Below are 27,142 nucleotides of genomic sequence, written 5' to 3' on the forward strand. Positions count from 1 at the left end.
GCATCCAGTCTGTCCCAGCAAGCCACCAGATGTCACTGGTCCTCCACAGAGCTCTTGCCTTCGCTCGGGCTTCTGCTTGGAGCTGGCAGTGCCTGTGCAGACTGAAACCGGAGCTGTCTCTGCTGAGGTATTTGTTGGTTTGTAGTTTCGGTTGGTAACGATGAGCTGTGGAGCCCTGTCACCTTTTTTTTTTTTTTTTTTAAAGTTTTGCAATGTTCTATCTGGCATACAGTTTCCTTTGTTTGTTACAGGATTAAAAATGTAATTTCTACGTTCTGGCCACAAACACAGTGTTTTATTATGAGATTGTACTCCCTAAGAATCATGCTGTCAACACTAAATAAATAGCTCTTCAGTGCTTTGCTGTCAGATCACAGCACCTTCCTTCTGAAAAACCCTCCTGTGTCTGTCGTGGCTTTATTGTAGAGGAACTGTGGGGTTTGAAGGGGGGGCTGGAGATGTGTGAAGACACCTTGTGGGTGCATTTCATACTGTGTAAGGGGTATAGTCTGCAGAACTTGGCTTTCTGGGAATCCACACGTGAATGACCGATGTGCTGTAAAATGTTGCAGTATGGAGTTTAAGGTTTGTTTTTCCTAGTTCTTTTTTTACTGCGTTTGTAGTTGAGCTCTTGCATGTAGGTTGGTGTTTGATGTGATCAATAGCAAAAGCAAATCACTAACAGGCTTGGTTCATCAGATTGTTGGTAAACACTTGATTTTTGAAAGCTTGGTTCTGGTACTGAAGAACTCTCATATATTCTGCCCTTCCTTTATGTTTGCTTTTCCCCAGCCTCTCAAAATAACAAATCTTTTTGCCTTGTCTCATACTGAACGCTCGGAAAAATGCCAGATGGGTTGAATAACCCTAAAAGATGGGATATAACAGTTGAGAAAATTGTAGTATAACATATGGTTCCTAATTGTTTTTCACTGTGGATTGAATGGGTGAAGTGTTTTCTGTTCTTAGCGTTGTGGATTAATCTTTATTGTGTGATTCCTTTGCCCATGCAGATCTGCCAAGCCTGTTTGTGTCTTTAAGAGCTTCATATTATTACTTTCCCTGTTTGTTCACCATACTTTGTAAACTTGGTTTTGGTGGATTTTTTCTGTAGCTAAATACACAACTGGAAAAAAAAAATAAACTCGGTAAGACAAATAGGAATTTGGAGTATTGAGCTGATGGAGAGCGGGCATCAAGACTCTTCATTGATTTAGTCCTTATTCTTATTTATGTTTGTTTTTTAAATCTAGTGGCAAAGAGATGAAATCCACAGTGGCTCCACAAAGGTGTTCTCACTGTCGCTTGTTTTTTCTGCCTGGAAAATTTATGCCAGAATTGAGTGCAGGTGACAGAGGTAAGAGATGGGTGCAGTCAGGGGTTGATGTGTGTGTGTCTAACGCTGGTCCAGCTTGTGATGGTGCAGGAGAAACCAAGGTGAAGAACTGATCAGAAGAATGAACCTTATCTGTCTCGGTTCTTTAGCTGATGAGGGTCCCCGTGAGCCTTGTTTGGTCTGTGCTTTGTTTTATATGGAAAGTGATATGCCCATTCTCCCTGTCTCTAACACTTGTATGTACTCTTGAAATTTTTTTGGCATCGAGTAATTCTCCTTTCTCATCACGCTGCTCTTCGGCTACAAAATATTTCATATGTGGCTGTCCCAGGATGTCTTACTTGTCAGATTAGATTTAGGACCTCTTGCAAATAGAGAAGAGGGAATAAACAGTGCTATTGGTTTTTGCAGTGACTTCCAATTTTATTTTGCTTTTGCTTTTCTCAGTTTTATATCACAAACATCATTGAACGAGAGGAGAACATATTTGAAATCAAGTACTTGGGGTTCCATCAGTAATTTAGAATAGAATAGCCCTAATTTAAATCACACCTCTGGTTATTGAGGACAGAGGAAAAAACCCTTTTTTTTTAATTTTAAATCCCTTTCTTTTTAACTTTTATGAAGTATGTACTTTCTAAATTTATTTATCTAATTGCCAGCTTTGTTCTAAGGTCTTTTCTCATTAAATTGTCCCAGTATTTGAGGCCTTTCCTGTAGGTCACCTGCAATCCATCTCACTCAAGGCTTTAACCATGCTCTACCTTGCCTTGTCTTTTCCTATCAGCAGAGGCAACATGGGTTTGTTTGGGGCAGGAAGGAAGGAACAAAATAAACCAAAACAATCCCAAACACCACAGATCTGTGTTGTATATATGTATTTGTAGTCCATCAGGGCCGAGTCTTCCAGAAGTTGATGCTCCATCCTGCTGGAATCAAAGCTTCGGAAAGCAGGAGTGTCCCAGGTGTCCTGAGTGTCACAGCTCTCCATGGACATTTTCTGCCTTGGTCCTGGGGTAGCAAAAAGAGATGTGTTAGAAGCTTTAAATGCTTTCGTGTTTTATGGCTTAAATAGTGACTCTTGAGTACCCCTAAAAAAAAAACAACAAGGGAATCCTGCAATGATATTACTCATTTAATTTACTGGTTGGTTTTGGGTTTTTTTTTTCCCTAGGGCTGGACTTTGGGGGGGTGGAGGAAATCCCCTTTTCTCTACATTCCTCTCCCTGTTTCCACGTGTATCCTGAATATTATGCACATGGGGAACAATGAGGCATTCTTGTTGTACCTAGTGAGTCCAGTACCTTTTTGTTCTTTAGTCCTGGAGGTGTTTACTCTGAGGACAGAGGAAAAAAGGCTCTAAATCTGTTAGGTGTCTGTGGTGGAGGAACCCACTGCAGTACTGCTATCCTGGGAGCAGTGAGGTTCTGCCTGGGATTATTTTCAATATTCAGGTACAGGAAAACCCAGACAGGTACATGTGAGAGTAACAGGAAATGACACTGGCTCTGGGTTACACCTTTAACAACCTGAATTAAAAAGAGGAGTCTAATATTAGTAGAAGGAAATGAGCGATCAACTGGAAATCCTGACTCACGTGAGCTTCAGTGCAAAATCTCAGCCAGCTTTTCCTCATAATACTGGAAGTTCTCTTGAATGTCCTCCCACGGCACGAAAGCCTTTGCTTCCTCCCCTTCCTCCTGCTCCACAAAGTTCTGCCAGACATACTCAAAGTCTTGAGGCTTCATAATCCTCAGCTTGCAGCCAGCTGACTTCATATTTTTCAGGGCAGCCTGCATTTCTGGCTCTTCCCACATGAAGAGCCGCCCCACCATGATTGTCAGCCGCAGGTTCTTGTTCTTCTTGAGGGTCTCGGTGATCCGATCCGCGCAGGTCACGCAGGGGCTGGAGGAGACGTACCAGGTGACGTTGTAGCGGAGGCTCGATTCACACTTTGGTAAAATTGTGTTGAAAAAAGCCATTTCTGCATGGGCGGCCGCGTGCTCGTCTTCCAGGTAACCCCGAGAAGTCACTGACTCTTTGCCTTGGGTCTCGAGAACGTAACACAGGAAGGTTTTGTTCCTGCCTGAGCTGTATTCCACGTTCCTGAACTGGAATTTGAAAAATATGGCTGGGAGGCGCTCCCTATAGAGAGTGGAGAGAAGAGAGGCATCTCAGAGGCAGATAATAAAGATCTATATATATATATATATTTACTTCCTGTGTGTGATCTTGGACAAGTCGCTGCATCTACGGATGGCTGTGTTTCTCCTTATATTAAAGGAGATGCCTTTCAATAGGACGATAAAAATAGATTAAAAATTATAAGAAATTCTGCTAGTTCTGCAGTGTGGTGAGACTCCCAGGCTCATTCTCACTACGTGGTCTTTTTCACTTAATTATAACAAACTTATGCTGGGAATTTCTGGTATCTCCATTGAGATATTTGAAGAGCAACTTGTTTCTGTAATGTATTTCTTGAGACTGATGTTTATTGTAGGTAAGGAGGGGCAGCAATTGGCATTTTCCCACTCTTAATGCACCTGGAGACTGAACTGTTGTACTCTTTTCTAGGCCATTAACAGTTTTTTCAGGTGATGTTGCAAAGTTAATCTGTGGGATCTGTTGTCCTAAATTATGAGGATGATAACTCTGGCATTGCTAATTAATATTTTACTACTTTTGCAGGCTGGATTTCCTGAGTCGAGGCAGGCGGGACTGACTAGTCGCAGTTTTGACATGTTCTAGTTTTTCTCTCCCAGCCAAAGCTGAATACTAATATTCAGTAGGACTATGTTGTGACTTTGGTTTAATAAAATATCTGAGATAAATCTAGCTTTGCTATTATAAAGCATATTTCCCAATGAGGTTTGATAGCTGTCTCAGGGATGCTACTGATAAACTTCAGGTCCTTTTTCTAATTTGCTCTGTATCTTTTCCATTCTGGGCTTCTAAATGAGCATAACCCAAAGTGAGTCATGGTGGTGAGTAACGTGTTTGCAGCCCTCTCTCACCCGAACGAGGTAGTCAGCTGGTATTTAGGGAAGTTTAAATGAGTCCCTTTAAATACTGTGTGTAGCTTTTATGTGTTGCTGACTGAAGAGGTGAAAAAGAAAAACTGCTTCGTCTCATAGTGCCTGGTCCTTTCTGATGGAGTCAGGAGGTTTCCCCATGGCTCCCTGTAGCATCTGCTGCAGAGTACCTACATCAAGGCAAGAACTACTTGAAGGATCTTAGGTGGAATGATGGAAAAGATACTGCTGTCAACATGCCTTGTGACCTGCTAAACGCTACAAAGGATGGGAGTGAAGGCTGCACAGAGGAGCCAGAGTGAAATAATGAAACGTAGTAACACAACATTTCATTTATTACACACCAGTAATCTTCTGGCGTGTTGTACTCCTCTCCTCTGAGCTTTAGGTGGACCTATAACCTTGATATTCCCAGCGAGGCAATAATGAATCTTTGTAAAACAGTAAGTGTCTTATTCATCCCTGTCTCATCTATAGTCAGATTATAATGTCAGCCCCCTCCGGGGGGTTCACTGAGCAAAGGTCAGGAGAGATGCTCAGACTCTTGGAAATTTTAATTGGGGAGAGCAACGAGGCTGCAGGAGAGAGCGGCGAAGCATCATGCTGCTGGGAGGAAAGAACAGTTTGTGATGCAGCATCTCGCAGGATGTCTCCAGAGACAGGGGAAGTGAATGGTATGGAAAAGAGTGGAGAGAATCAAAATTGGGATGTTACACTGGCTTAGTGATGTGGGAAGGGTGCCTGGACGTGCTGGGAGTTTGCTGGTGGGAAATGCTGGTGTGGGGTGGTGGCAGGTCAGGAGGGAGGGCTGTTCATGGAGACCTGGATCCGATGCCTTTTAGAATTAGTGGATGTCTTTCTATAGAGCCTGATGGATAAAGCTAGGACCCCATCAAAAGCCCCAAATAGCATCATATTCTGTGCAAGTGAGAGGGGCTGAAATGGGAATGGCTGAGCAGAAAGATGAGTGAACAGGCACTTAGTTCTGCGTGTAATACCTGGCTGCAAGTGCTACATTTCCTGCTGCAAGCAAATGGCTTTTTGCTTAGAAAAGAATTGGAAATAGTGTGCTGTCTAAATATGTAGCTCAGAGTAAATTATAGCTGTTGCCAAGCATCTCTGGTGGTGTTATTTTTAAAGTTTAAATACAATTTTCCATTAATATTTAATTCCACTTACAAAGTTTCAGAAGTTTCTCTTCAGTGTGTGTATATTCCATACTTCTCTTACCACAGCCAGGAATTTTCTTGCTGCCAAAGTCCTGTGGCATTTCTGGGTTTTGAGAAAATTAAAACACAGAAGAACACCCTCTCTATTTAATCTTTTTATGATACTCCAGTAGTATTTCAGATCCGTGTGGCCCTGTTACACAGATTTGCAGTAAAAGGCCTGGAGTTATAGTTCCCGCTTCTGTTTTGGATTTCCCACCAGTGTGATTTTACAGATGAAGAGCTTCGCTTGGAATATCAGTGTCCTGTTCCAGCCAAATGGTGTGAGAGTCGATGCGGTTGGGCTGGCACAGTTGTACTTTGTGCTGCGAGAGGAAGATCATTACTCTTCCAAATGCAACAAGATGTACGAGTCGAAGCAGTTTTGTTCATAAAATTGCATCTACACTGGGAATATCTACTGTTGCTGTCAGGCAAGGACCACCGTAATTCTTTTCACGTATCATTGATTCGTGAGAGTGGAAGTTTAAGTACAGGTTTGGCTTTAGAAATTTTATAGAAGGGGGTTTTCAGCTGCTTCTTAAACGACATAATTAAAGCCTTACATTGTTCAATTCTGCTTAGATGAGATCTGTGCAAGATGGGGCTTAAACAATAGAAAAGCCTTGGGAGCTTTCTGCACTATTACTGTTTCAGCCAGCAGTGTATTAATGGGGGATGAGAAGCAGTAGTGTGGGATACAGACTTTTAGTTTGATTAATGAGCAAATAAATCCTGCTGCTTTGGTATGATTTGGTTTGTGGTTCTCTGGTTTGCGGTTCTCTGGTTTGCACTGAGAGTTTGCACAAGCCTGGACAAGGGAAGCTTGTGCTGGCTTGCACAATTTCTAAGCGACCTGGAGAGACTACTTTAACATCCTTTTCTTGGCATTTTGACCTCCCTTACGTTAGATGACTGAAAGTTACCTGTTACAGGGAGTCTTGGTTTCTTTAAGATGAGTTGCAAGACTTCTACTGATTTTATTAAAGATCGTTATCAGTTTCTAATTTAGCACAATGCCTCTTAATCAACAAACTCCTTTCTCTTGTTCCTTGAGGCAAAAAACACCCACATCCTTCTGAGAATAGTGCTTTTCCTGCTTTATATCCAATGTAATGAAAGGTTCTTTGGCTAATGTCTTAATGATTCTTTAATTAAAGATTTCTTTAAAGTCCAGCTATGTTGGGTCTGACGTAAGCTGCCCATTGCTGTGTTTCAGAGCTAAGTTTGTAGGACTACAATAAGTTGTTTTAAAAACAGCACCATTGTGTATTTAAACGTGGCACATCAGAGTCACATAGAAGCTTGTTCCTGATTTAAGACTCTTGACTGTGAAGCAGCTACATGGGTGCTGAGATGGGCTCTGCGTGTCTGGATGAGCTGCCGTGATCTGTTCAGGATGTATCCCCTCAGAGGTGTATTTATTCAGGCTTCTAGACGGATTTTATTGCTTATCATCTCGGCGTCTCTCTAAGATTATCTGGGATGTTCACCTAAATCTGCCCTTCTAGCAGCGTGGAATGTGCGTCAACTTAATTAATAAGTTTCCGATAAAGACATAAACAAAGCTAAGGGCATTTTCCAAGTCTGTAAGTAGTTGGCTGAGAGCTTGGAAAAAATTTGCTGGTCATGGATACGTAGGCAACCGCTGAGCTGTGTGTGCCAGTTAGTGAGAATCTGCTTAATCCCAGGCAAACCAGGGCAGGGAGGACGTTTCAGCACAAGTGTGGACTGTAAACTTCTGTCCTGACAGGGCTTCGCTGAGTCCTTGCTGCATGACTCTTCCCAGCAGTGGGGATTTAGGCAAGGAGTCTCCAGTCCTGGGAGGAACTGGAAAACCCCGTAGTGAGTGATTCAGTGGTGAAAGAATGGGCAAGAACGGCCCACGTGTGCTGTCAGACTGTGTACGTACTGAAATGCCCGATGCTGCAAAATCTCACCTGTGAGTTACAGCATCCTCAGCCGATGGCCCTCATAACTACTGCAAAGTGATTGTATTGTTTATTTGGGCAGATTAAAAAATCTCTGAAAACACTTGAGCTTCAAAATGCGCCCCTGAAATACAACAACAAAGCCAACTTCTTTGGAAACTCAAGTCTAGCTTTGAGTAGACTCTTTCTTATTAAGTGACCAGTTCTTGGCAATACTATTTTCCTGTGTTGCAATGACAGGCGGTGTACAAATGGTATTATCTCTTTTTGTTGTTCCAACATTAATGATTACAAAACGGCTCTTTTTTATTAAGTGACCAGTTCTTGGCAATCCTATTTTCCTGTATTTCAATGACAGACGGTGTACAAATGGTAATATTATCTCTATTTTACCCATTTTTTTTGTTGTTGTTCCAACATTAATGATTACAAAACGTGCCTAGGAGATGTGAGTTCCAATCTCACATTTTTTTTACACTGGAAGCTGTACTGCTTTAAGTGCTAAACATAAAAATTGTGTTGTCTTGCACATGACTTTGCAATCTATAAAATTACACAGATATCAGATATTTCAGCGACTAGGGTAATTGCTTTTCTGCTTTTGTTTTTTCTTGCAATTAGTGAAGTTTTCCTGCCATTTCCCTTTCCGGTAAAGCCATACTCTTCAGTGTAAGACTTGCACGTAAGTTTTATGTATTTAGTTCTTTTAAAAATCATTCTCAGGCACTGAACTGTCACAAATGCTCTTAATTCCCTGCTCCGAGAATAGGATGCAGGTGGTCACACAGCTTGGTTGTGGTGTATGGGGAGGTAAAAGTTAAAATCTTCAAATTCTCCCACTTCTCTGAAGATGAGCATTAAATATTGGCCTTTAGGGATTTTCTAAATACCTCGAATCTGATTTATTTAGGTGTTTGCTCTGGGCAGCAAAGTGTTCTGTTGTCTCTTGGATCATATTGAGATGAAAAAGACTGAAATTTCGAGGCAGAAACCTTGGTGTGTAAGAACAGTCCTGGGCTGAACAGCAAATACGCTCTTAAGCTTGCTGAGATAAGGGGGGCTGGGGACTAGGACAACTACTAGGGCATACCCTTTACATTTAAATATTTGTTCAATGACTATTTATACTATGGTCTTATGTTAGCTGAGCCAATAAAACAGTGCCCTTTTGCTTGTTCTTTGAAAACACTTCACAAATAAACACGTTCATGCTGGGCTCATTGATTATAGAAAGGCTGTACCGATAACAGAAACAGGAGCCAAGGATTTATCACTGCTCCATTTGCATCGGGGGAAAGCGTAAATAAATGCGTCTACTTAAGTGTCAGGAAACGTACACAGATGGGGCTTATATTTATCCAAGACTCTGTTGAGCCAAATGTTGACAAAAAAGGGGTTAATATTCTTAAACAGTGTGATTATGTTCTCAGTGTTTTTCTTGTAAGCCAGGCTCCTTAGAGCTATAAGCAACAGCTTGGAAACTTGGCTGTGTGTCATAAGATGCCCCTAATCCAAGGGCTAAAACTGAAATGCAGTGTAATTGAATTTAAGTGCTTCCACAGTTGCAGTTATGTCTTTTCTCGTAATTCACATAACTGGCTTTATTGGCTGAAAATTTGTAAATAATTAGAGAAATCCAGAGATCGAACCAGGTGGAGGCACAGTTTAAACTGACAGCGTATTTCTTAAAATGAAAGTAAAAATTGCTGGATTTTTCTGTACCTGTCAGAGTCCTTTAGGATTTTTGCTTTACTTCCTCAGTCTCACCTTTAAGGGCCAGTATATTAGTAATAAACTAATAATCAGAGGAGACGTGGTCATGATTCCTGTGGGAATTCACCAGATATTTATAAGCACTTTCCAAATGGTATTGTGATGAGGGGGGTATAAATACATACTGACAGCTCTGGGGGCCCTCGCTGTCTGAGTAATGTCATTTCAGAAACTTAAACCTCTTGGTGTCAGGGGATAGAATGTGAAACTCAGCTGGTACCAGCTTAATGTACCTAGAAGCCATACTGCAGATTTTAACTCATCCCTAGAAAAGCGTTACCTGGAGCTTCCTTCCATCACTCTGCTCTCACCCCGGCTCTGCCTGCTGAGTCCCAGCAGAGCCTGCTCCTCCCTGGGTTTAGGGGTCCTGGTCTTACCCCTTTTCCTGCTCGTGTCCTAGAATCAGGGAATGGTTAGAGCTGGAAGGGACCTTAAAGATCATCCAGTGAAAAGGCCACACAGCTCACTTGTGGTGTATGGGAAGGTAAAAACTGAAATCTCCATTCTTCTCCTCCTCCTCTGAAGATCATCATTTTAGGGGTTTTCTAAATGCCTCAATCCTAACGACACGTCATCCCTCGCATTCTTGCTGCCGCCTTTCCAGAATGGAAAATCCTGTCAAATCCTGCAACACCCTTATCATTTCAACAAATAATTTCATTGCAGGATGACACCAAGAAAGTATTTTGCATCCGTGATTCCTGCATCCCTGAGCCCTGTTGGGGTTAGCACAGGAGTTTGAAGACACTGCCCAATTCCTCAGCATTTCTAATTGCGAGGTGAGTGCTCTAAGGCTGAAAAATCTGATTTCCTCGTGGAGATTCATTTTAGTACGTCTTAAGTGTCTAGAAGTCGTTATCACACATGTCATTGGTCCAGTGGCTGAGATAAACAATTTTTGGTGTCTTAGCTCCCTTCCGAGGGGAGGGAAGTCCCAGCTCTAGTAGCCGTGTGTTACTGCTATGATTGTGTTTGACAGAGACCAAAGGCTGTGAACAGCCCCACCCCACAAGGGATTTGTCAGAGCAGACACATATTATGAAGAAAATGTGTTTTTTTTCAGCCCTGTGGAGGAATGTAACCCAATTGCGTGAGATCAGACACAGGTGCTGTCCTGCCTCACGTGTTGTTTTCAGAAATGCCAGCCAATCGCTTTTCAAATTTTAAAAATCTTTCTTACCAGTGACCACGTCAGGATTTTAGAGTCTGGTTTGAGCTTTACGTTCAAGCAGCTGGAAGAAATTGTGGGTTTGGTTTACGTGCTAGGAACACTGCCTTGGCATCTTGCTGCTACTACAATGAGCATTTTGAAATGCTTAGAGATAGCAGATTAGATTAGATGGGTTTGGGTTTTTTTTCTAGTTGTAGCTGTCAATTATGTCTGACAGAGCTCAGCTTCCTTGTAGATCTCTGTTATATCTGCCTTTTTCAAAGGCCAGGCTCACTGGAGCAAAAGGAGCTGCTGCTGCTTTGCTGTCTTGAAAACTGCCTATTGTTTTGGTGCCTTTCTGCCAGTTGGGCTTTTTGAAAGTCGGTTTCCAGCTGTGGGTGTGGAGCCCTTGAAAATGTGGACTTTTAGCTCTCTTGAAAAACCTATTCCTTTAGGTCCATAAAGCAAATCAGCCATAGCAGGGTATTTTTCCTAATCCACAGATAGAGAAACTTTCAGACAAGAGCCATTGATCACACCAAGAAATCAATATTCAGTGCTCATCAAGGGCCAATACCTTCCATCCCGGTATCATCAGGCAAGTGATCCATTGCAGTCACTGGGACTGCTTGCACTGTGAGGAATCAGTCAGCGCTGTAGAAACAGACCTTCTTGTGTAAAACAAACAGATTTGTCTGCCTGCCTGCTGTGAACCTGTCCTCTGTAAAACTCGGTGAAACTTTACAAAAGCCCACAATGATGAAAGCCACGCTTACATTATTTAGGAGCACTCACAAGTACCCTGGCTGAAGGTGCCGTATTTAATTGCCCAACATAAGAGCTGAGAGAGAGACCTCTGAACATCCCCACTTCCCATATTTATATCTAAACCACTTACCCGGTCACAATTTCAAACGGTGGCAGGTCTTCCCGCTTCAACTTCTTCTTCTTTTTCTCCTCACCCTCTTCTGCGTTGTCAGGTTCACCGTTCTGGGCGTTGCTGGGCTCCTCCTGCTTTTCTGCCATCTTCTCGAGTGTGGGGCTGTTAAGTTATGGCCACTGGGAAAAAGAAAGAGCAGTTTCTGAGAGCTCTAAGGAAGAGGAGGGAAAAACAGAGCTGGGGGTTCCTGCAGTAGGCACAGTTGTCAGGAGCTAAATATGGAACAAAGCAGCGACGACAGAGGCTGGATGGGGTAGGATGACCCAGGGCTCTCAGATGTCGCCTCCTTCCCTTGCTTTCTCCAGGTCTTTTTAACAATCCCCCTTGCTCCCCTTTTAATTTAAAAGTAAGTGACGACTTCAGTGTGGGCGGGTTAAGCAATGGATGGAAAATCCTGGAAGCAGAAGTATCTATTTATCCATTAGGGTGACAGATAGCTGGCAAGATGGAGCTGGCAGCTCCTCCATCCACCCTCTTTTGCCAGGTTATTACATTGCTGACCTTGAAGGACCACTATTTTGGCTCAGGCAAGAGGGGAAGGGGGCAGCCCCCATTTGATTTGCTGAGAAATCCCTATTGTTGGTGGATTTGGTCTCATGGGCCACCAGGAACATCCCAGCAGGAGACCTGCCTTTCCTTCCAGCCTGCTCGTCCCTGTGGGGACAATGAAACCAGGAGCTGAACAGGGTGAAATCTTCCTTGTTGAAGGTGGTGTCAGATCATTCTGGTGTAAATGCAAACCCGAACCTTCTCCCAAATATTTTAAAGTCAGCCTTATAATTCCCAGTGGGGCAGGGTTTCTGGTGCAGGGCAATTCCAGATGGGTGTGCTGAGCATCTGCTCATTGCTCTGTATTTTTTCCTTTCTGTTTTCTGAATGTTTGAAAAGCACCCAGCATACTGGGAGTGATAACGGAGCTGGGTGAGAGTAAGCAGCTGAAAACTGCTGGGCTTAGTGGTTCTTGCAGTATTTCTTTGTGTCTTTCACCTCAGCTGCTGCAGAGAATGCAGATGTTGAAGGGGCGATGGTACCGGAGCCGAGGAACCGCAGGGGTGTGATGAGAGGTGAGGGGTGTGTGGTTCTCCAGTAATAACTGGGACTGGTGTGTCAGCAGCGTGCTGAGGACAGGGCACTGGAGATATTCTGGTGAGGTGCTTAACTGGGATTTGCCTGAGCGAGTGTGGGTGTGGAACCCGCCTCTTCGTGCAAAGAGAAATGAGAAGGACTATAAAGATTTTATTGAGGCGAGGCTGGGATGATTGCTTTGCTGGGCACTGTATCAAGCAGATTTCCTGAAGAGGCTGCGGTAACTTAGAGGGATGCTCGGGGGTAACGTGGCTTTCACATGAGCTCTAAAAAGAGTTTTATATGTTTGAGTTGGGGGTAGGGTGTGTCTCTCTTTTTTCTTTTTTTTTTTTGCCTTCAGGATCATGTTAAATTCTTCCAATTTCTCACTCTAAATTTAAATCATTTAGAGTTTGTATAAATCCCATGTGAGCCAAGCCTAATGAAAACCCGAGTAAGATTTTTCTGAGACTAGTCCTGCTGTGCCACGAGGGTGGAAGTAAATGGAAAATGTGTAGCTGTGCAGAACTCGTGTTTTAGCCAAGGCATATCGGAAATCCAGCCTCCGGTGTCTTGGGTTCTGCACTTAGTACAGAACCCCCCGTCGTCAAGATTTAGATAAATATGAAATATTAAGCATTATTTGATTGAGCGTTCAGTCTGTACTTAGTGGAAAAGCTGCTTTTAGTCTGAGGAGGATGAACTGTATTCTGTAGAAACCAAATAGGTGTGAACACCTGCTTTTGGGCCAAACTCAGTCTTTGTGATACTGTTGGAGTCAGCTCTTTAGAGACTTTAGAGAGGTCTGCAGTATCATGGAGTGAAAGAAATTTATGGCATTGGGCAGATAATTTACTATCATAGACAATAAATAATTTATTCTCATAGATAATGAATTATCTATAGTAATATATTATTTATTCTGGCTACTGTTTCAAGCCCCCTTGCTAACAACAGCCTGACTTTCTGTGCTACAATATCCTTTGTAGCGTTTCATTAGGAACATCACGGAAATGCAGTCGTTGCGGGGACAGAGCACCCCCCTTCCTCCCACACTGTTTGTAGTGATGAGAAGTTGTTTATTTGATGACTGACACAGCTGGCATGGAGAGTATTGTGACAACAGCGCAATCAAGGATTTGACAAGTTCCAAGACATCCTATCCGTGGAACACATATCTTTCATTTTCGTGGTGCAGAATTTTATTTATTTTTGAGCTTAAAATACTTTCCTGGCGGGCAGGTGTAGTGTTTTTCCTCTCGCATGGTAACTATGCTCCAATTCCCACCCCCCCTGTCCAATTCCTCTCACCTTTGACATTTCAGGCAGTGTTTTTGGGGATGGGAATCCTCTCTTAATGAGTGACAGCTTGTTTCCTTCTTACCCTTATACTTCAAAGCAGCATTCCAGCCACTCTTTAGTCCCTCTGACCCACTTTTCTTTATTTTTGGAAGCTCTTGGAGGCTTGGGTCCCATCTTTCCTGCAGCCTCCAGCTTTCACTGGCCTGGCCCCTCTGCAGGGTTCAGGGCTGAGCTCTAATCTAATCTGGGGAATGTGGCACTGAGACTCTGCCTCTATTCCCCAGCTGCTTCGCAGCTCCATCTAGGGCAGTGCACTAAATAGTCCCGATCCACCCCCCTGCAGCGTCTGCCCGCGCCAAAAATATAAAGGGCTGCCACGGAGCTGCTGTCAATCTGACATTTGGCGTTAGAGCCATAGGAATGAAAGCTTTGATGGGTTTTGTTTGCTTGGTTTTGAGTGACCCCGGTTCCCCCGCAGTGTTCACCCGGGTGCGTGCTTGGGCCTGGGGACTGAAGCCCGTGATGGAAATATTTTTTTCCGTCAGCTCGTTGGGAGTGGGGGCCGGGGTGCGGGTGCCCAGAGGTGCCAGGGATGTGGCTCAGCCTCCCGATGGCACTTGGGTTAATGAAAATCATTGCGCTTGCCAACCAGCATTTTTATTGAGGCTCCCCTCCACCCTGCCCCTCTCCCCGCTGATTTCATGGTTTATTTAGTTGACTATGAATTTCCTTCTGCTCGGAGAGCCCTGCTCAGCCAGTGCAGAGGCACAAGGGATCTGATTGCACGGCATCTCTCGTGCAGGGAGGATGAGAATCAGCCCATGGTCTCTCCCTGATCCCTCTACCCATGGCAAGGGCCAAACCATGCTGGTTTCCAACAGAGCCCTGTGGCCTCTCCCCATCCCCAGTGCTCCTGATGCTGCTGGTGGGTGCAGACTCTTCCCCCGTAGATAATCCTCCCCAGCAGCAGCACCTCCTGTGGGGGGAAACCCCAGCCCTGCACCCCGGGATCAGCCACTGAGCCGACTCAATCTCAAGTGGCACAAACCCAAGCTGTGCTTTCCTGCCAGAGCCTGCTCTCCATCATCCCCTGACAGATGTGTCCCACAACATCTGGTGGCCCGTCTCCCTCTGTTTTAAAAGGTCTGGCTTCACTGTGTCAGGTGTCAAGGCCAGAATGCCCGAACAGAGGCAGATGAAGGTGATGGGGAGGGGTAGACCTCAAAGACCCCAAACCCACAGTAAGATTTGAGGACCTGTCTGCACAGGAACGCTGCCAGCAAAGGTGACTGCTGGCAAGGCAAGGCTAAGATAACCTGTTCTGGGAGAAACTTCCTGGCTTTACTGGAGTATCGGATCCATCCAAGTCCAGAAGAGTTTCCCCACTGATTTAGAGGCATCTCTGGTGGCATTTTCCCCATCTTAAATAAATATCTCGCGTAGAGAGTACTGCATTCCCTTGACCTGTCTCCCCGGCAGGTTGTCTGCTCTTCATCTAATTGCAGCAGGAGTTATTTCCCTGAAGTTAAAATGCTATTACGGTTTCCTGATCACAAAGGGGCAGGAGAAGAGACCTGGCTGCAAAAGTCCTTGCCAGGAAAAGGAGACTTTTATTGCATTCTCGGGCTGGAGGAACATTTTTGGATAGATGGGAGAGTGAAATAAGAGACAGGCTGTGTGAGTCATGGCTCAATCGTGCTCTCTATTCCAAGGGGACAGCTGGTGGCACTAACAAAACATCTCCCTAGATACATTGTCTGGCAGCAATCCCCCTCCTGCTTTTTTTTTTTTTTTTCCAGCTGTAACTACCGTTACGTGATAAATAAATAAACACTCTGACAGTGATGTGCGGAGGCAGATTTCCTTCCCTTGGGCCCCTGTGGGCTCTCACCTGCCCCTCTCCTCCCGCTGTGGGACCACAATGCCAAGATCTAAAGGAAAGGGCAGGGAACACCGGTATTGGATGCTGCAGAGTTCATCCTGAAGGGTGCCCAGGTCCCTCGGTGTGGGCTGGAGGCTTCCTGTGAAACCCCCCCAGAGCTGACATGAGCCGTGGTCATGGTGAGAGTGATGCTCTCGCCTCCTTGCCTGCCTTCACGGAATCACGGAGTTGTTGGAGTTGGAAGGAACCTTCTAGAGATCATCTTGTCCAACTCCACTTGTCCAATGCCTGCCAGAGCAGGGTTGCCCAGAGCACATCGCTCAGGAGCATCCAGGTGGGGCTTGAAGATCTCCAGAGAAGGGGACTCCACACCCTCCCTGGGCAGCCTCTGCCAGGGCTCTGCCACCCTCACCCCAAAGAAGTTCTTCCTCACATTGGAGTGGAACTTCCCATGGTCCAGCTTGTGCCCGTTGCCCCTCGTCCTGTCACTGGGAACCACTGAAAAGAGTCCAGCTCCATCCTCCCTCAAACCATCCTTTAGATACTTATAAGCATGAATAAGGTCTCCCTTCAGCCTTCTCTTCTCCAGGCTCAAGAGTCCCAGCTCTCTCAGCCTTTCCTCATCAGGGAGATGCTCCAATCCCTCCATCATCTCTGTTGCCCTACTGGACTCTCTCCAGCAGCTCCCTGTCTCTCTTGAACTGGGGAGCCTGGAATAGGACGCAATATTCCTTGTCTGCCTTGTCTTCTCCCTCGCACACCCGTTGCCATGTGGAGCCAGGAAGGTGTCTGGTCTGTTGGGGGGGTGTCCCATGAGTTCAAAGCCCATCTGGAAGTTCATGACGGCTCCAAGCAGCACCACCCCCTTCCAGTTGGGGTTTTCCTGGGAGCAGTTCAAGGGGAAGGTCAGCCCCAGCCGTGCTGCAGGTGCTCAAAGCCACAGGAATTTATATTCTGGGAACGAAGGGGCGGTGGGGAGAGCTGCTGGCCCGTAGTCTGCTCTCTGAAGTTTACGTGCACACCCGGCAGCAAATCCCCTCCAGCATTTGACTCTGTACTTTAACATAGCTCCCGACATCAGCAAATCAATTAAAGTTCCTTACTACTGAAGCCAGAGTGTTTTCTGGAACAGCTAGTAAATTATTGAATGAGACAAGGCTTAGGCAAAGAGGCTGGAGTGAAAGGCAGGAAGATTTTGTTTGTGCACAAATATTGTGTATCCAGCGGCCAGGGGATGTGCCCTTTGGGCCAAGATCAAGTGTAACGATGAGTTTAATATCAAATCCGGCTTTCTGGAAAGACTGGCTGGAGTTTGAGGAGAGGGATCATCATTAGACATGGTGATCTGAGAGGTGGCTCTTCTCTCTAAATGCCACGACCCCACGAGAGCTGTCACGAATGCGTGGCCTTTGTCTGAGTCACTGCTGGAGTCATGTTGAGCGTGACATGTCCCGTCGTGGGTTATGAATGTTCCTGACACTGGGTGGGACCTGGGATCCATTCCATAAGCTAATTTTGGGGGGATGGACAAACACCCTTCATGCCCACGAGGGTGATCCAGCCTGGCTAGTGCTGGCTTAAGCAAAACTTCCCAGGGCTCCTTCTGGATCCCCTGGGAAAAAGTGTCCCTTGGGAAGATGGAGAGCAGGAAGGAGAGCTCATGCACCTCAAATCCCCTTTCTTATTCAGAGGGAAAATGTCACTGATTTTACCAATCCATGTTCCTGATGGTGCTTTGGATTCCTAGCACATCTCTGTTTTGTCTTTATTTCCTTTTCCCTTTGCTCTATAACACAGGGCTGGCTCTGGGCAAGGGCTGCACATCCATGTGCTGCCTCCAGCCCTTGTGTGACCCGGGGCAGGAGCCCCCTCCCGCAGCCCCCCCGCCCCCAGACTCACAGGCGCTGGTTTGGGTCTGTACTGCATGATGTAACTAAGCCCTTTTCTAGATGGCTGACTTTGAAATGTCATTAAAGTTATTTTTATGCAAGGGGGTTTCGTGTATCTGTTTAAATAGCAAATATGCCAAATGATGCTTTAAATATTAATACAAGAGGGTGCTTTGCTGAATTTAACTTTGAAAATTGATTTCAAGCTACTATGTGTAATACATGTAGGAACGTTTGCTGGTTTTTGCTGCCTGCAAGAAAATGCAAGGAGCAAGGAAAAGCTATCGGTGCACTTAGAGGAGGACTGGAAGGAAGAGGAACTGAAATGAAAGTAGGAACAAGTTAGCTTGGGGAAATGGGGAGGGAAAACATGAAAAGATCAAAAAAATCTGTTAATTCCAGATTTTCCGTTGCCTGCAGAAAAAAATGGTAGGAAGGGGAAGGAGGACTAATTTATTAAAGCTGATCAAATATGTGTCCATATATCTATATTTGGAAAACTTATTAAAATGTTGCAGGTTTGAACGAGATCTACAGCAGCTTGCCAACTGAAATGTTGTTTAAATAATATTTTCCCCTTGGCAGAAGCCCGTAAAGACTCTCTTTATCCCTCCTGGCCTCACTAGATGGCTCTGCTCATCGCGCTCCTGCTGACTTTGCCGTGCTCACTAGGAAAGGACAGGCCTAATGATGTTCAGATGCTCTAAATCATCCTTAACTCCACCGAATTGAATTGCCAGCCCAGATATTAGCTTCTTTTTAGGAAGAAATAATTTATGTCTTCCTGTCCTTTGGCATGTGGCTTTCTGGAAGACACAGACGAGGCATCACTGTAAATAAGCTCAGTGGTAACATACAGTTATACAAAGCCCTGAAATATATAGAATTTATTTTTCTTTTTTAAGTAGCTTATGATCTTTCTAGTGCTGCTGGCAGCGCTGATGCTTTATAGTCCTGCTCCTGGTTACAGCCACATCTATTCAAAAACCTGCTCTTATGCAGCTCTTCCTCAGGAGATGACAGCAATGCACTTGCAGCAGCAGCCCTGTATGAGGGTGTCCTGTAGCTAGAAAGGAGGAATAATGGATGGGATCAAAATGACAGAACAAGATATATGACCAAATTTTAAAAAGGCACTTCAAATTTCAACTGCTCTCAGGTACCCGTGTTTGTTTCCCTTGGCTTTCAGTCACGCTGAGCGCCCAGCTCTGCCATCTGCCTGGGCTGGACCCAGGAACTTTCAGCATCTCTGAAAATCAGGCTTGACGTGACTCGGGGAGGAGCCCAAACCCAAGGATTCACTTCTTGAAGCTGTGGGTGAAGCACAATGGAGGGCCCCGTGATGGGAATCCATCTCCAAACGAGCAGGTCCCCGCTGCGCAGGGGCAACAGCTGAAGGAACCTTTGGGACCTTTAGGCTTGAGGCCCCCCAGGCCATTTTACTCCCAACACGTTCCCAGGAACGGGTCTGGCCACCAGAGCCCCCCCAGACCTGCTGCCGATCCCCTCCCCTTTGGAGCCAGAGCACAAGCCACCGACTCCAGACAGAATCCCCTGAGCTGCTGCAAACCTAGTGCCAAACCAGTAAAACAAGAATAACTTGGGTTTATTAATTCTCCAAACAAAAGTGACTTGTTTTTATTAAAAGCAAACACAATTTATTTTACATGCCCAGCTAAGCCCTCCTACCCCCACCCTTTGCAAGTCTACCCAGGCACCTTCATCTACAGCCAGCTGCCAGGAAGAAGATCCACCTACCACTTTTCTCCACATACACTGCTTCTAGCAATTAAAAAAATAATAGTAAGTATTTCCTGTAGACACCAACTTCTAAGGTTCAGATTTATCAAAGACAATGCCCAGAATGAAAGATGGACAAGGTGAATGGTCCATGTTTGTTTGGTGTCTGATTCTGTCATGGCTTGGTCCCGTTTCTCTAGAACTACCTGTATTTTAACATTTCCTGATTAATGGTAGTCAGGAATGGAAAGACTCAGGGCTGAGACACTGCACCCGACATGGGGCTTTTTGCCAATCATGGAATTACAACCTTCAAGGCAGCGTGAGCAATTCTTAAATTTTACGAAGGCTCTTGTGCTTCTGTACTTAAAAAAACCCACCATATTTAAAGTATTTTTTTCCAAAGGCACTGATGTTAGCTTTCTTTTCCAATGAGGAGCAGGAGACAGAGGTGGAGGAGAGAAATTTCCTCCTGGGAGAAGCATTTGCATTCTAATCATTGCTGCTTTATCTTGGAGCATGAAACTCAAGAAGTGTGATGCTCCACAAATAGAAGTCAAAGTGCCCGGTCTCCTTTCACTAGCAGAACAAGACAGATTACTGCTTGCTCAGGAGCTGACAGATAAAAAGTTAATGGTATAAAGCACAAACCAGGTGAAACATGAAAATGAAGCAACGGCACAAATAGCAAAAAATCAAGTACATTCTTAAAAATCAGTGTGCACAAGTGAAGGGCATTTTTGTTTGGTCCCAGAGGAGGAGATGGGATTTACCACGTGTGTGAACAAGTTCTGCTCTCTGGGGGGAACAGTGGCAGGTCTAGAGGTACCCAGCGTTGCCACTCTGAATTACCCTGGTATCCTGAGATCCTAATTTGGCTTTTGGAATCTGACCTGATAGCGTTAAGATCACCGTACAGCTGTAGCCCCCAAACCTCAACAGAGCTGGAGAAAATAGTTCCCAGGTTAAGGATGCTCGGTTTCTTTAAAGGAGCATGGGGCAAACCTTTCTTTTACACAACCATGATGAAGGTGGGAGGAGGAGGCGGATGTGGCATGTTCTCATGCCTTTCCCAAAAATGAATCCCCCAAATTATGAGATCTTGATTCACATCAGCATAGTTTAGTTTCACAAAATGCCTTCCTTTCCGTCCTGCGCTTATTCACTCTTTCCTGTTTTTTCTTCAGGGTTGTCCTTCCAGATGCGGATGGTGAGACAAGTCGCCATGGCCAACCAGCCCAGGTAGGGCACCATCAGCAGCGCGGCCACCTTGTTAATGGGGTACCAGGAGCACATCGTGCCTATGGCCAGGCCGTCCAAGCACAGGATGTCAATCAGCGCCTGGAGCAGAGAGGAGACAATGACCGTGGTGCTCAGGTTTGGGAACACACAGAGGTCTTCACCAGTATGACTATAAACCATCCTTCCAAAGGTAGACCTGGGGAGATTTAGCCCTGGGAAGTCACCTAGAGTGATGCTGAACCTCAGGACCTTGGCTCCGAACTCACATCAGTCAGATCTGAATGTAGCGCACCAGGAGCCAAGACTGATATTGATTTTTTCAGTTCATTATCAAGTTTCACAGATTAATACAGTTTTTATGGTGATCAGTGCCCCCTTCTGCTGATGACGCCTGTGGAGGCGGATCAGGAACATGCTTACGTTACTACAGATGGCTGTTATCACTTAACAAACTTTCTAAATGTACCTTTCATCCACAGAATGACAAAATTCAGATGGAAATATGAATCCCGCTCTGTGTCTCCATCCCCCCTGGCCCTCGGCACCTGAGGTAAGTACTTTTTGAATATCTCACAAGCTCGGCTGTGCCTTACCTTCATGCACACTCTCCTGACAGCCTCTGCCATGCACGGTGCGTTGTGTTTGCTCGATAAGCCTCGCACGGCTCCTGTGCCCCCCAGGGGATGCCAATTGTGCTGGGTGGGACTCCCAGAAGGGCTTATCTCTAACCCCAGATCCTTAACTGGGAGATGCAGCAGCCGGACCATGGACTCCCCCATCTCCCACCCTGGGCTGGTGGGGCTGCTATCGGCAGGGCAGGAGCAGGATGGGGGGTGGAAGGGGCTGATACCATTGTCTGGAACCAGGTGGAGCAGGAACCATATCTGAGCTAAAGCTCTTCTTGCAGCTCCCCTTACAATTGCCTAAGGCTAGCTAGAAAACCTCCAAACGACCCCAAAACCCATGGTGGGGAGACCAGCGAATGAGCCTCCAGCAGAGGAGTGGGTGGTGGGATACGTTACCATCTTCAAGTTGCGGGCTCCAAAGAAGAAGGGAGGCCAAGCCCAGTTCAAGGCCAGCTGAGCCCCGTAGAGGCCAAGGGGGATGAGGGCTTTGCTGCTGCAGCCACCCAGGTCGTTCCACACCAGGTAGGAGGCGTAGCTGTCAAGAGAGAAACACACCTCAGTGTTCTGCATCTTGTGCAAACACTTTACCTAAGATGGTTTCACAACGATTTGTGGGAGGGTGGTATTTGCAGGACCCTGTCCCTCGGGGCCCCAAACCCTGTGTCACGCTGACAGTTTCCCCAGGGCAGCGGCTGGTTTTAGTGTCTCTTTCCAGAGCTGAGTGTGGGCTGGTGTCCCTGGCCAAAAGCATTGCCCGGGGTGTGAATCTGAGGGACCCAGCCCAGAATTTGGCTCAGGCTGTACTTCATCTGCTGGGAATGAGCGTGCCCGGCGTGCCCGGCTGGTGTGGGCACAAGGGATACCCCAGAAGCAAATGGAAGAGTTTGAAATGTCTGTTCTTCCCCGTATCAGGAAGGGCAAGAGGAGAGAGGGAGCGGGATGCAGAACTTACCCCATGCCAGTGTACAGGACAGTCCAAGCGACAGGGAATATTTTGCGGGAAGGACACCAGGAAGGCTTTTTCAGCTTCTCGTACCAAACAGGAATTTCTTTTCGATTAATGAACCATCCAAGGAAGCCTCCAACATGAGGCAGGACAGTAAAACCAACAGTATAAGCCCACATCCTTCCTTGGTGGCTTCAAGTAGCCTTTTGCCTGCTGTAAGTTAAAAACAATAATTGATTATCACTTTAAAAAGACATTTTTTCCTACTTTGATCTTCCAAGTTTTTTCTCTAATTGCCCGTATTCTGCTTTAGTCTCTAAGGCAGAAGGCAAGTATTTAATATTGCATTCAGTTCTGCTGCTGACTGCCCTCTGCCCATCGCCCCATCTCTGAAGGAGGGGTAATTATTTCTGTCATGGTTACATTTTTCCCCTTGATCTCCCCAGCAAAGTGGCTCCCCGCTGCTGTTTCATGGCTTCTTACAACATTCCTGTGGCAGGGTTCAGCCGAGGTGGTTATGCTCTTAGAAGACAAGACTGCAGTAACTTTTATCTCTCCTCCTCTGGATGCCCCAGTCAGACAGATACAAACCTTAATGGGGGCTCACGGCGGCTGTGCGTCTCCACGGAGCCGTTATCTCCCCTCTGCATGCCATTCTCAATATGAAAACCCAGGCAGATCATGGCCAGAAACCCCCATCCATTCTGACTTCCTCTAATTTTTCACCATGGATTTATATTTTCAATGAGGTCTGTAACAAGACAGTACCCTCACCACATATTTTAAGCCTCGTTTAATCGTCCCGGCAGCCCTCGCAGGCAGAGAGGGATTCTCACCCCTGGAAGCAGGTAAAGCCAAGGCACAGGAGTAGTTTCTGAACTTCCTCATGCTCTGCCTCTTGCATAAAAGACAAGACCATTTAATTTAATAACTACATTATGCTCCCACTCCAGACAGCTGTGATAAGGACAATATCCAGCATTTCATTCCCTCTCCCGTATCTTCACCCGCTGTTATTCTCCATCGGGCTCTGACCCTGTCACTGCTGCTCTCCTTCCTGCCTTCCCTCTCTGCGTTCACCTGCCCTTTTGGTACATTAAGGAATGAAACCCAAATTATCATTCGTCAGGGATAATGCACAGGACTCGCCAGGAGCCGAGTGGGTTTTGTGCTCTCAGCCTCCACACAAACACACCTGAGCAAACGCACTGGGGATAAATTGCTCCCAGTGATGCTGGAAGAGAGAAGAGGGCACAGAAATTCCCTCGCCTGGGGAAACGTCCCCAACACTCTGAGCTCTGAGAAACAGGGAGCACGAGGCGAGGGCTGATCTTCACAGCCATCACTGCTTGGGATCTTAATTCACAATTAACGTTTTGCTATATCCTATGCTAATTGTTATTATTATCATCGTGCTACAAAGCATTCATCTTGAGAAACGCACGCCAGCACCACAAGCCAATTTACACATCAATAAGGAACAAATACCCCAGACACCATCTCTAACTAACAATTCCTTTACCAGACAATTTATAGCGCTATTAAAGTGTCTATGGAACCAGAAAATCTACCCAACACCGAGAAAAAAAATATAATAGCTGTTAGTCCTGCTTTTAAAGTGTAAAACGGCACCAGCTGAGTTCTGGTTCCTCCATAGCACTTCAGAAAAGTAAAATGGGAAAAGGAGATTTTTCCCTCCTCCCAACTCCTTTGTGGCTGCCAGGAGAACCTGATAGACTGCGGGAGTAACTGAGGGGTGAAAATAACACGATGCTGTTATAAACCCTTATTTTTTCCACAGCTGCTGTAACTTAATGGGGTAGGAGCTGTAAAAACCTTACCGTCTCTTACTGCCTTTCTCTCCCTCGCAAAGAAAAAGGGTTGGACATCCAAGGCCAGGCTTCTGTCTCTACCGCTGGTGCTGCTCTACAATGAAGAGATTGTCAGCTGAGTTTTACCTAAATAGCAGAAAAAAGGGTGTGTGCGTGTGCCGGTGGCTGGATCAGATAACAGAAGAGAGAATTACGGGGGACTTGGCAGTGGTTGAGCAGCCGTGGTGGGGCCAGGACTGGCTTCAGGCTCCAGGCACCAAGGAGAGTGACAAAGAATCAGAGAATGGTTTGGGTTGGAAGGGCAGGGACACCCTGGGCAGGGACACCTCCCACCAGAGCAGGTTGCTCCAAGCCCCCTCCAACCTGCCCTTGAACCCCTCCAGGGATGGGGCAGCCACAGCTTCTCTGGGCACCTTGGCTTGGTCTGAGGACGAGCATCTCACCTGGAGCTCAGTGGGTCAAGGAAGCACCTTTTGATGGGGCTGGGAGTGCACTGGGCATGTGAAAGTATAAATTAAAGTGCATCACGTATAAACAAACATGGTAATTGTCCAAGAGCTTGTACATTAGGGATCAGCTCCGTAACTGCTGAACTTCTGAGCGTGGTACATGGATGGGAACTCTTCTTTTTTTCACTCTCCCTGGGGATCTGTCCCAGAGCACGTCCATGGGTGTTAGTGCAGGACAGAAGGATCTCATGGTGCCCAGGAGGATGTCCCTGCCCTGCTGGTACCTGGGCACCGTTTAACAGCATTGATTCACCAGGGAGTTTCGGCGGTCACCTGTACACCAGCCTTTGGGCTAAAATTCACTGGAAACCACTTGAATCTAAAATAAAGACATTACACAAGCATGTTAAATGAAAAAGAAAAAAGCTAGAAATCAATTTCCATTAGTAAGCTGTCTGCAAGGGATGGGAAATTAAACACTAATTTACTTCAGTTATGGGTCATTACCTGAATTTCATGGCCAGAGGCAGAATTGCTGGTTCCTAGCAGAATGCTCTATTACTGTTATAACACAGAACCAATGAGATCTTCTGTTTTATTGGGCTCAGAAGGAAATTATATTTTGGGGGGAGGAGAAAGAAAGGGAAAAAAATGGTGTAAAGGGGCAGATTTCCAGCGAGCATCAATCAACGCACTGCTGTTGCAGTGGTGTGTTTGTACAGTGCAATTGCCACTCCGCAATAACAGATGCAGCCCATATTAATCACAGAATCACAGAATGACATGGGGTTGGAAGGGACCTCTGGAGATCATCTAGTCCAACCCCCTCTGCCACCCTCAAAGTGAAGAAGCTCCTCCTCACGTTTAGGTGGAACTTCTTATATTCAAGTTTGTGCCCATTTCCTCTTGTCCTGTCCCTGGGCACCACTGAAAAAAGACCAGCCCCATCCTCCTGACACCCACCCTTCGAGTATTTATAGGTGTTGATCAGATCCCCCCTCAGCCTTCTCTTCTCCAGAATAAGTCCCTCAGCCTCTCCTCATAAGAGAGATGCTCCAGGCCCCTCATCATCTTTGTAGCCTTTGCTGTCCCCTCTCCAGCAGTTCCCTGTCCTTGCAATGAACTGGGAACACTTCCTCCAGCACAATATTGGTTTTCCTCCGTTACCACAGATTTGTGTCCCACTATTTCTGGTTTCCATCATTTTACAGTAACACGAGATGAGGTAACACTACCTCTCAGTAAAGTCATTTCTATGCTATGTCTCGGTATGCTCCTGATTATCCAAGTAACATTACTGCTGGGTTTCAGACCACTGCAATGTGTTTTCATGAAAGAAAAGACACGGGAGAGCTGAGTTACACAACTGTGTTTGTTTTCCTCTTCTTAGCAACCTTTGCACGTTGTCCCGAGAGGTTCTCAGTCTATGCAAGATTAATTGCCCAAATATAAAAGCCCTGTTAACCTGAATATATTATTGAAAAACAGCATATTTCAATCTGCCCTAGTTTTGAAAATAGAGATGCCGGGTCAGCTGCTGGCATAAATCTGCAAGGTTCCTCGGAAGCCAGCGGAGCTTCTCTGATTTACATCGGCAATAAAGTCGTCCTGGTTTGTCTGTCGCTGATGAGAGCGCGACGGTGCTCACCCGGCTGCCACCAAGGACACGCCGGTGGCCGGGGAGGAACCTTCATGGCCATCACCATCCTCTGAGCCCCTCAAACCTGCCAGCCTCGCCACTGCAGAATGGAACCTTTCATCTTCCAGTATGAAAAGCCACTGAAGAAAAAAATACAAATAAACCCCTAGTTTTATTTCTAATGAACAAAAAGCTTGTTTTTAAATTTTCAGTTATGTTGAAATAAAAGTGCCAGATAATATGAAATGATGGAGGAATTTCCAGCTGGTCACTTCTCTGTTCCCGTGTGGACTCAGGTGGTTTTTTCCCTCGTGGGTCAGCGTGGGAGCTCACAGCCCCCCAAAACTCAGCCGCAGGTTTCTGGGTGAGCTGAACCTCGCAGCTTGAATTTCCACTCTCTCTCCGCTAGAGGGAATTTAAAAAAAAAAAAAAAAAAAAAAAAAATCTTTCTTGGGATTAAAGCCCAGTTTTCAGGGTGTTAAAACATAGTGCCTTCAGGACGCTGCTGTGGCTGGATGCAGAGGGGCACTGGCCCTTCTGTGCGGCACAAGCCTCTTTGTCACTCCCAACTGATTGTAGCTGATGGCAGGAATGAACTCTGGTGAGATGAACAGCAGAAAAGGTTCTTTAATTTTTCAGGGCTCAGCCTTTGATTTCTCTCTGTTCTCAGAGGAGGGGGACCAGGCCACCCCAGCTCCCTGCTGCTGCCCTGGGACTCTCCCTGCACTCCCTGGCCGGGATCTCTGCATCTCATGGGGCTCTTTTTGTGGCCAGGCTGAATTTGCAGGTAAATTTTGAGTTTTGGGGCCCCTCATAGCCCCGTGTGTTTGTCAGCAGCAGAGCTTGTTCTCAGAGGAGGGGGACCAGGCCACCCCAGCTCCCTGCTGCTGCCCTGGGACTCTCCCTGCACTCCCTGGCCGGGATCTCTGCATCTCATGGGGCTCTTTTTGTGGCCAGGCTGAATTTGCAGGTAAATTTTGAGTTTTGGGGCCCCTCATAGCCCCGTGTGTTTGTCAGCAGCAGAGCTGGGGAGGGCTGCTGTGGAGCTGCCTGCCCATGATAACCGTGAGGGCAATGGCTGGCTCTTATCTGCCCGCAGAAGGTGCACCTCGCTAGCCCTAAAGAATAATTTTTTAACGGACACAGTTCAGCGCCTTCTC

The 27,142-nt window shown here is 46.0% G+C and overlaps 2 protein-coding genes and 1 long non-coding RNA gene across 5 annotated transcripts; 1 reads left to right on the top strand and 2 right to left on the bottom strand.

Moving 5' to 3' along the window:
• Positions 1-9: 9 nt before the first annotated feature.
• Positions 10-26,228, top strand: LOC106894784. 2 transcript variants are annotated; one of them, XR_001413308.1, is made up of 5 exons: positions 10-1,357; positions 9,947-10,059; positions 20,436-20,625; positions 20,970-21,040; positions 25,852-26,228. It is a non-coding gene; the product is annotated as an uncharacterized LOC106894784 (long non-coding RNA). The 2 variants fall into 2 exon arrangements; XR_001413309.1 differs by having other exon boundaries at positions 20,436-20,490.
• APOBEC2 (apolipoprotein B mRNA editing enzyme, catalytic polypeptide-like 2) lies at positions 1,735-11,700 on the bottom strand. Its single transcript, XM_014953678.1, has 3 exons — positions 11,329-11,700; positions 2,934-3,481; positions 1,735-2,347 (listed from the first exon to the last, which is right to left on the bottom strand). Exons 1-2 carry the CDS (start codon positions 11,454-11,456, stop codon positions 2,941-2,943), a joined length of 669 nt encoding a protein of 222 aa, XP_014809164.1. The 5' UTR covers positions 11,457-11,700; the 3' UTR covers positions 1,735-2,347; positions 2,934-2,940.
• Positions 19,098-24,409, bottom strand: TSPO2 (translocator protein 2). 2 transcript variants are annotated; one of them, XM_014953685.1, is made up of 4 exons: positions 23,904-24,409; positions 22,069-22,275; positions 21,513-21,651; positions 19,098-20,589 (listed from the first exon to the last, which is right to left on the bottom strand). In XM_014953685.1, exons 2-4 carry the CDS (start codon positions 22,239-22,241, stop codon positions 20,407-20,409), a joined length of 495 nt encoding a protein of 164 aa, XP_014809171.1. In that variant the 5' UTR covers positions 22,242-22,275; positions 23,904-24,409; the 3' UTR covers positions 19,098-20,406. The 2 variants fall into 2 exon arrangements, with proteins under 2 accessions (XP_014809171.1, XP_014809172.1); XM_014953686.1 differs by lacking the exon at positions 23,904-24,409 and adding an exon at positions 22,546-22,594.
• Positions 26,229-27,142: the final 914 nt, after the last annotated feature.

The sequence above is a fragment of the Calidris pugnax genome, unplaced genomic scaffold, assembly GCF_001431845.1.
Source record: "Calidris pugnax isolate Ruff unplaced genomic scaffold, ASM143184v1 scaffold245, whole genome shotgun sequence".
Lineage (NCBI taxonomy): Eukaryota > Metazoa > Chordata > Aves > Charadriiformes > Scolopacidae > Calidris > Calidris pugnax.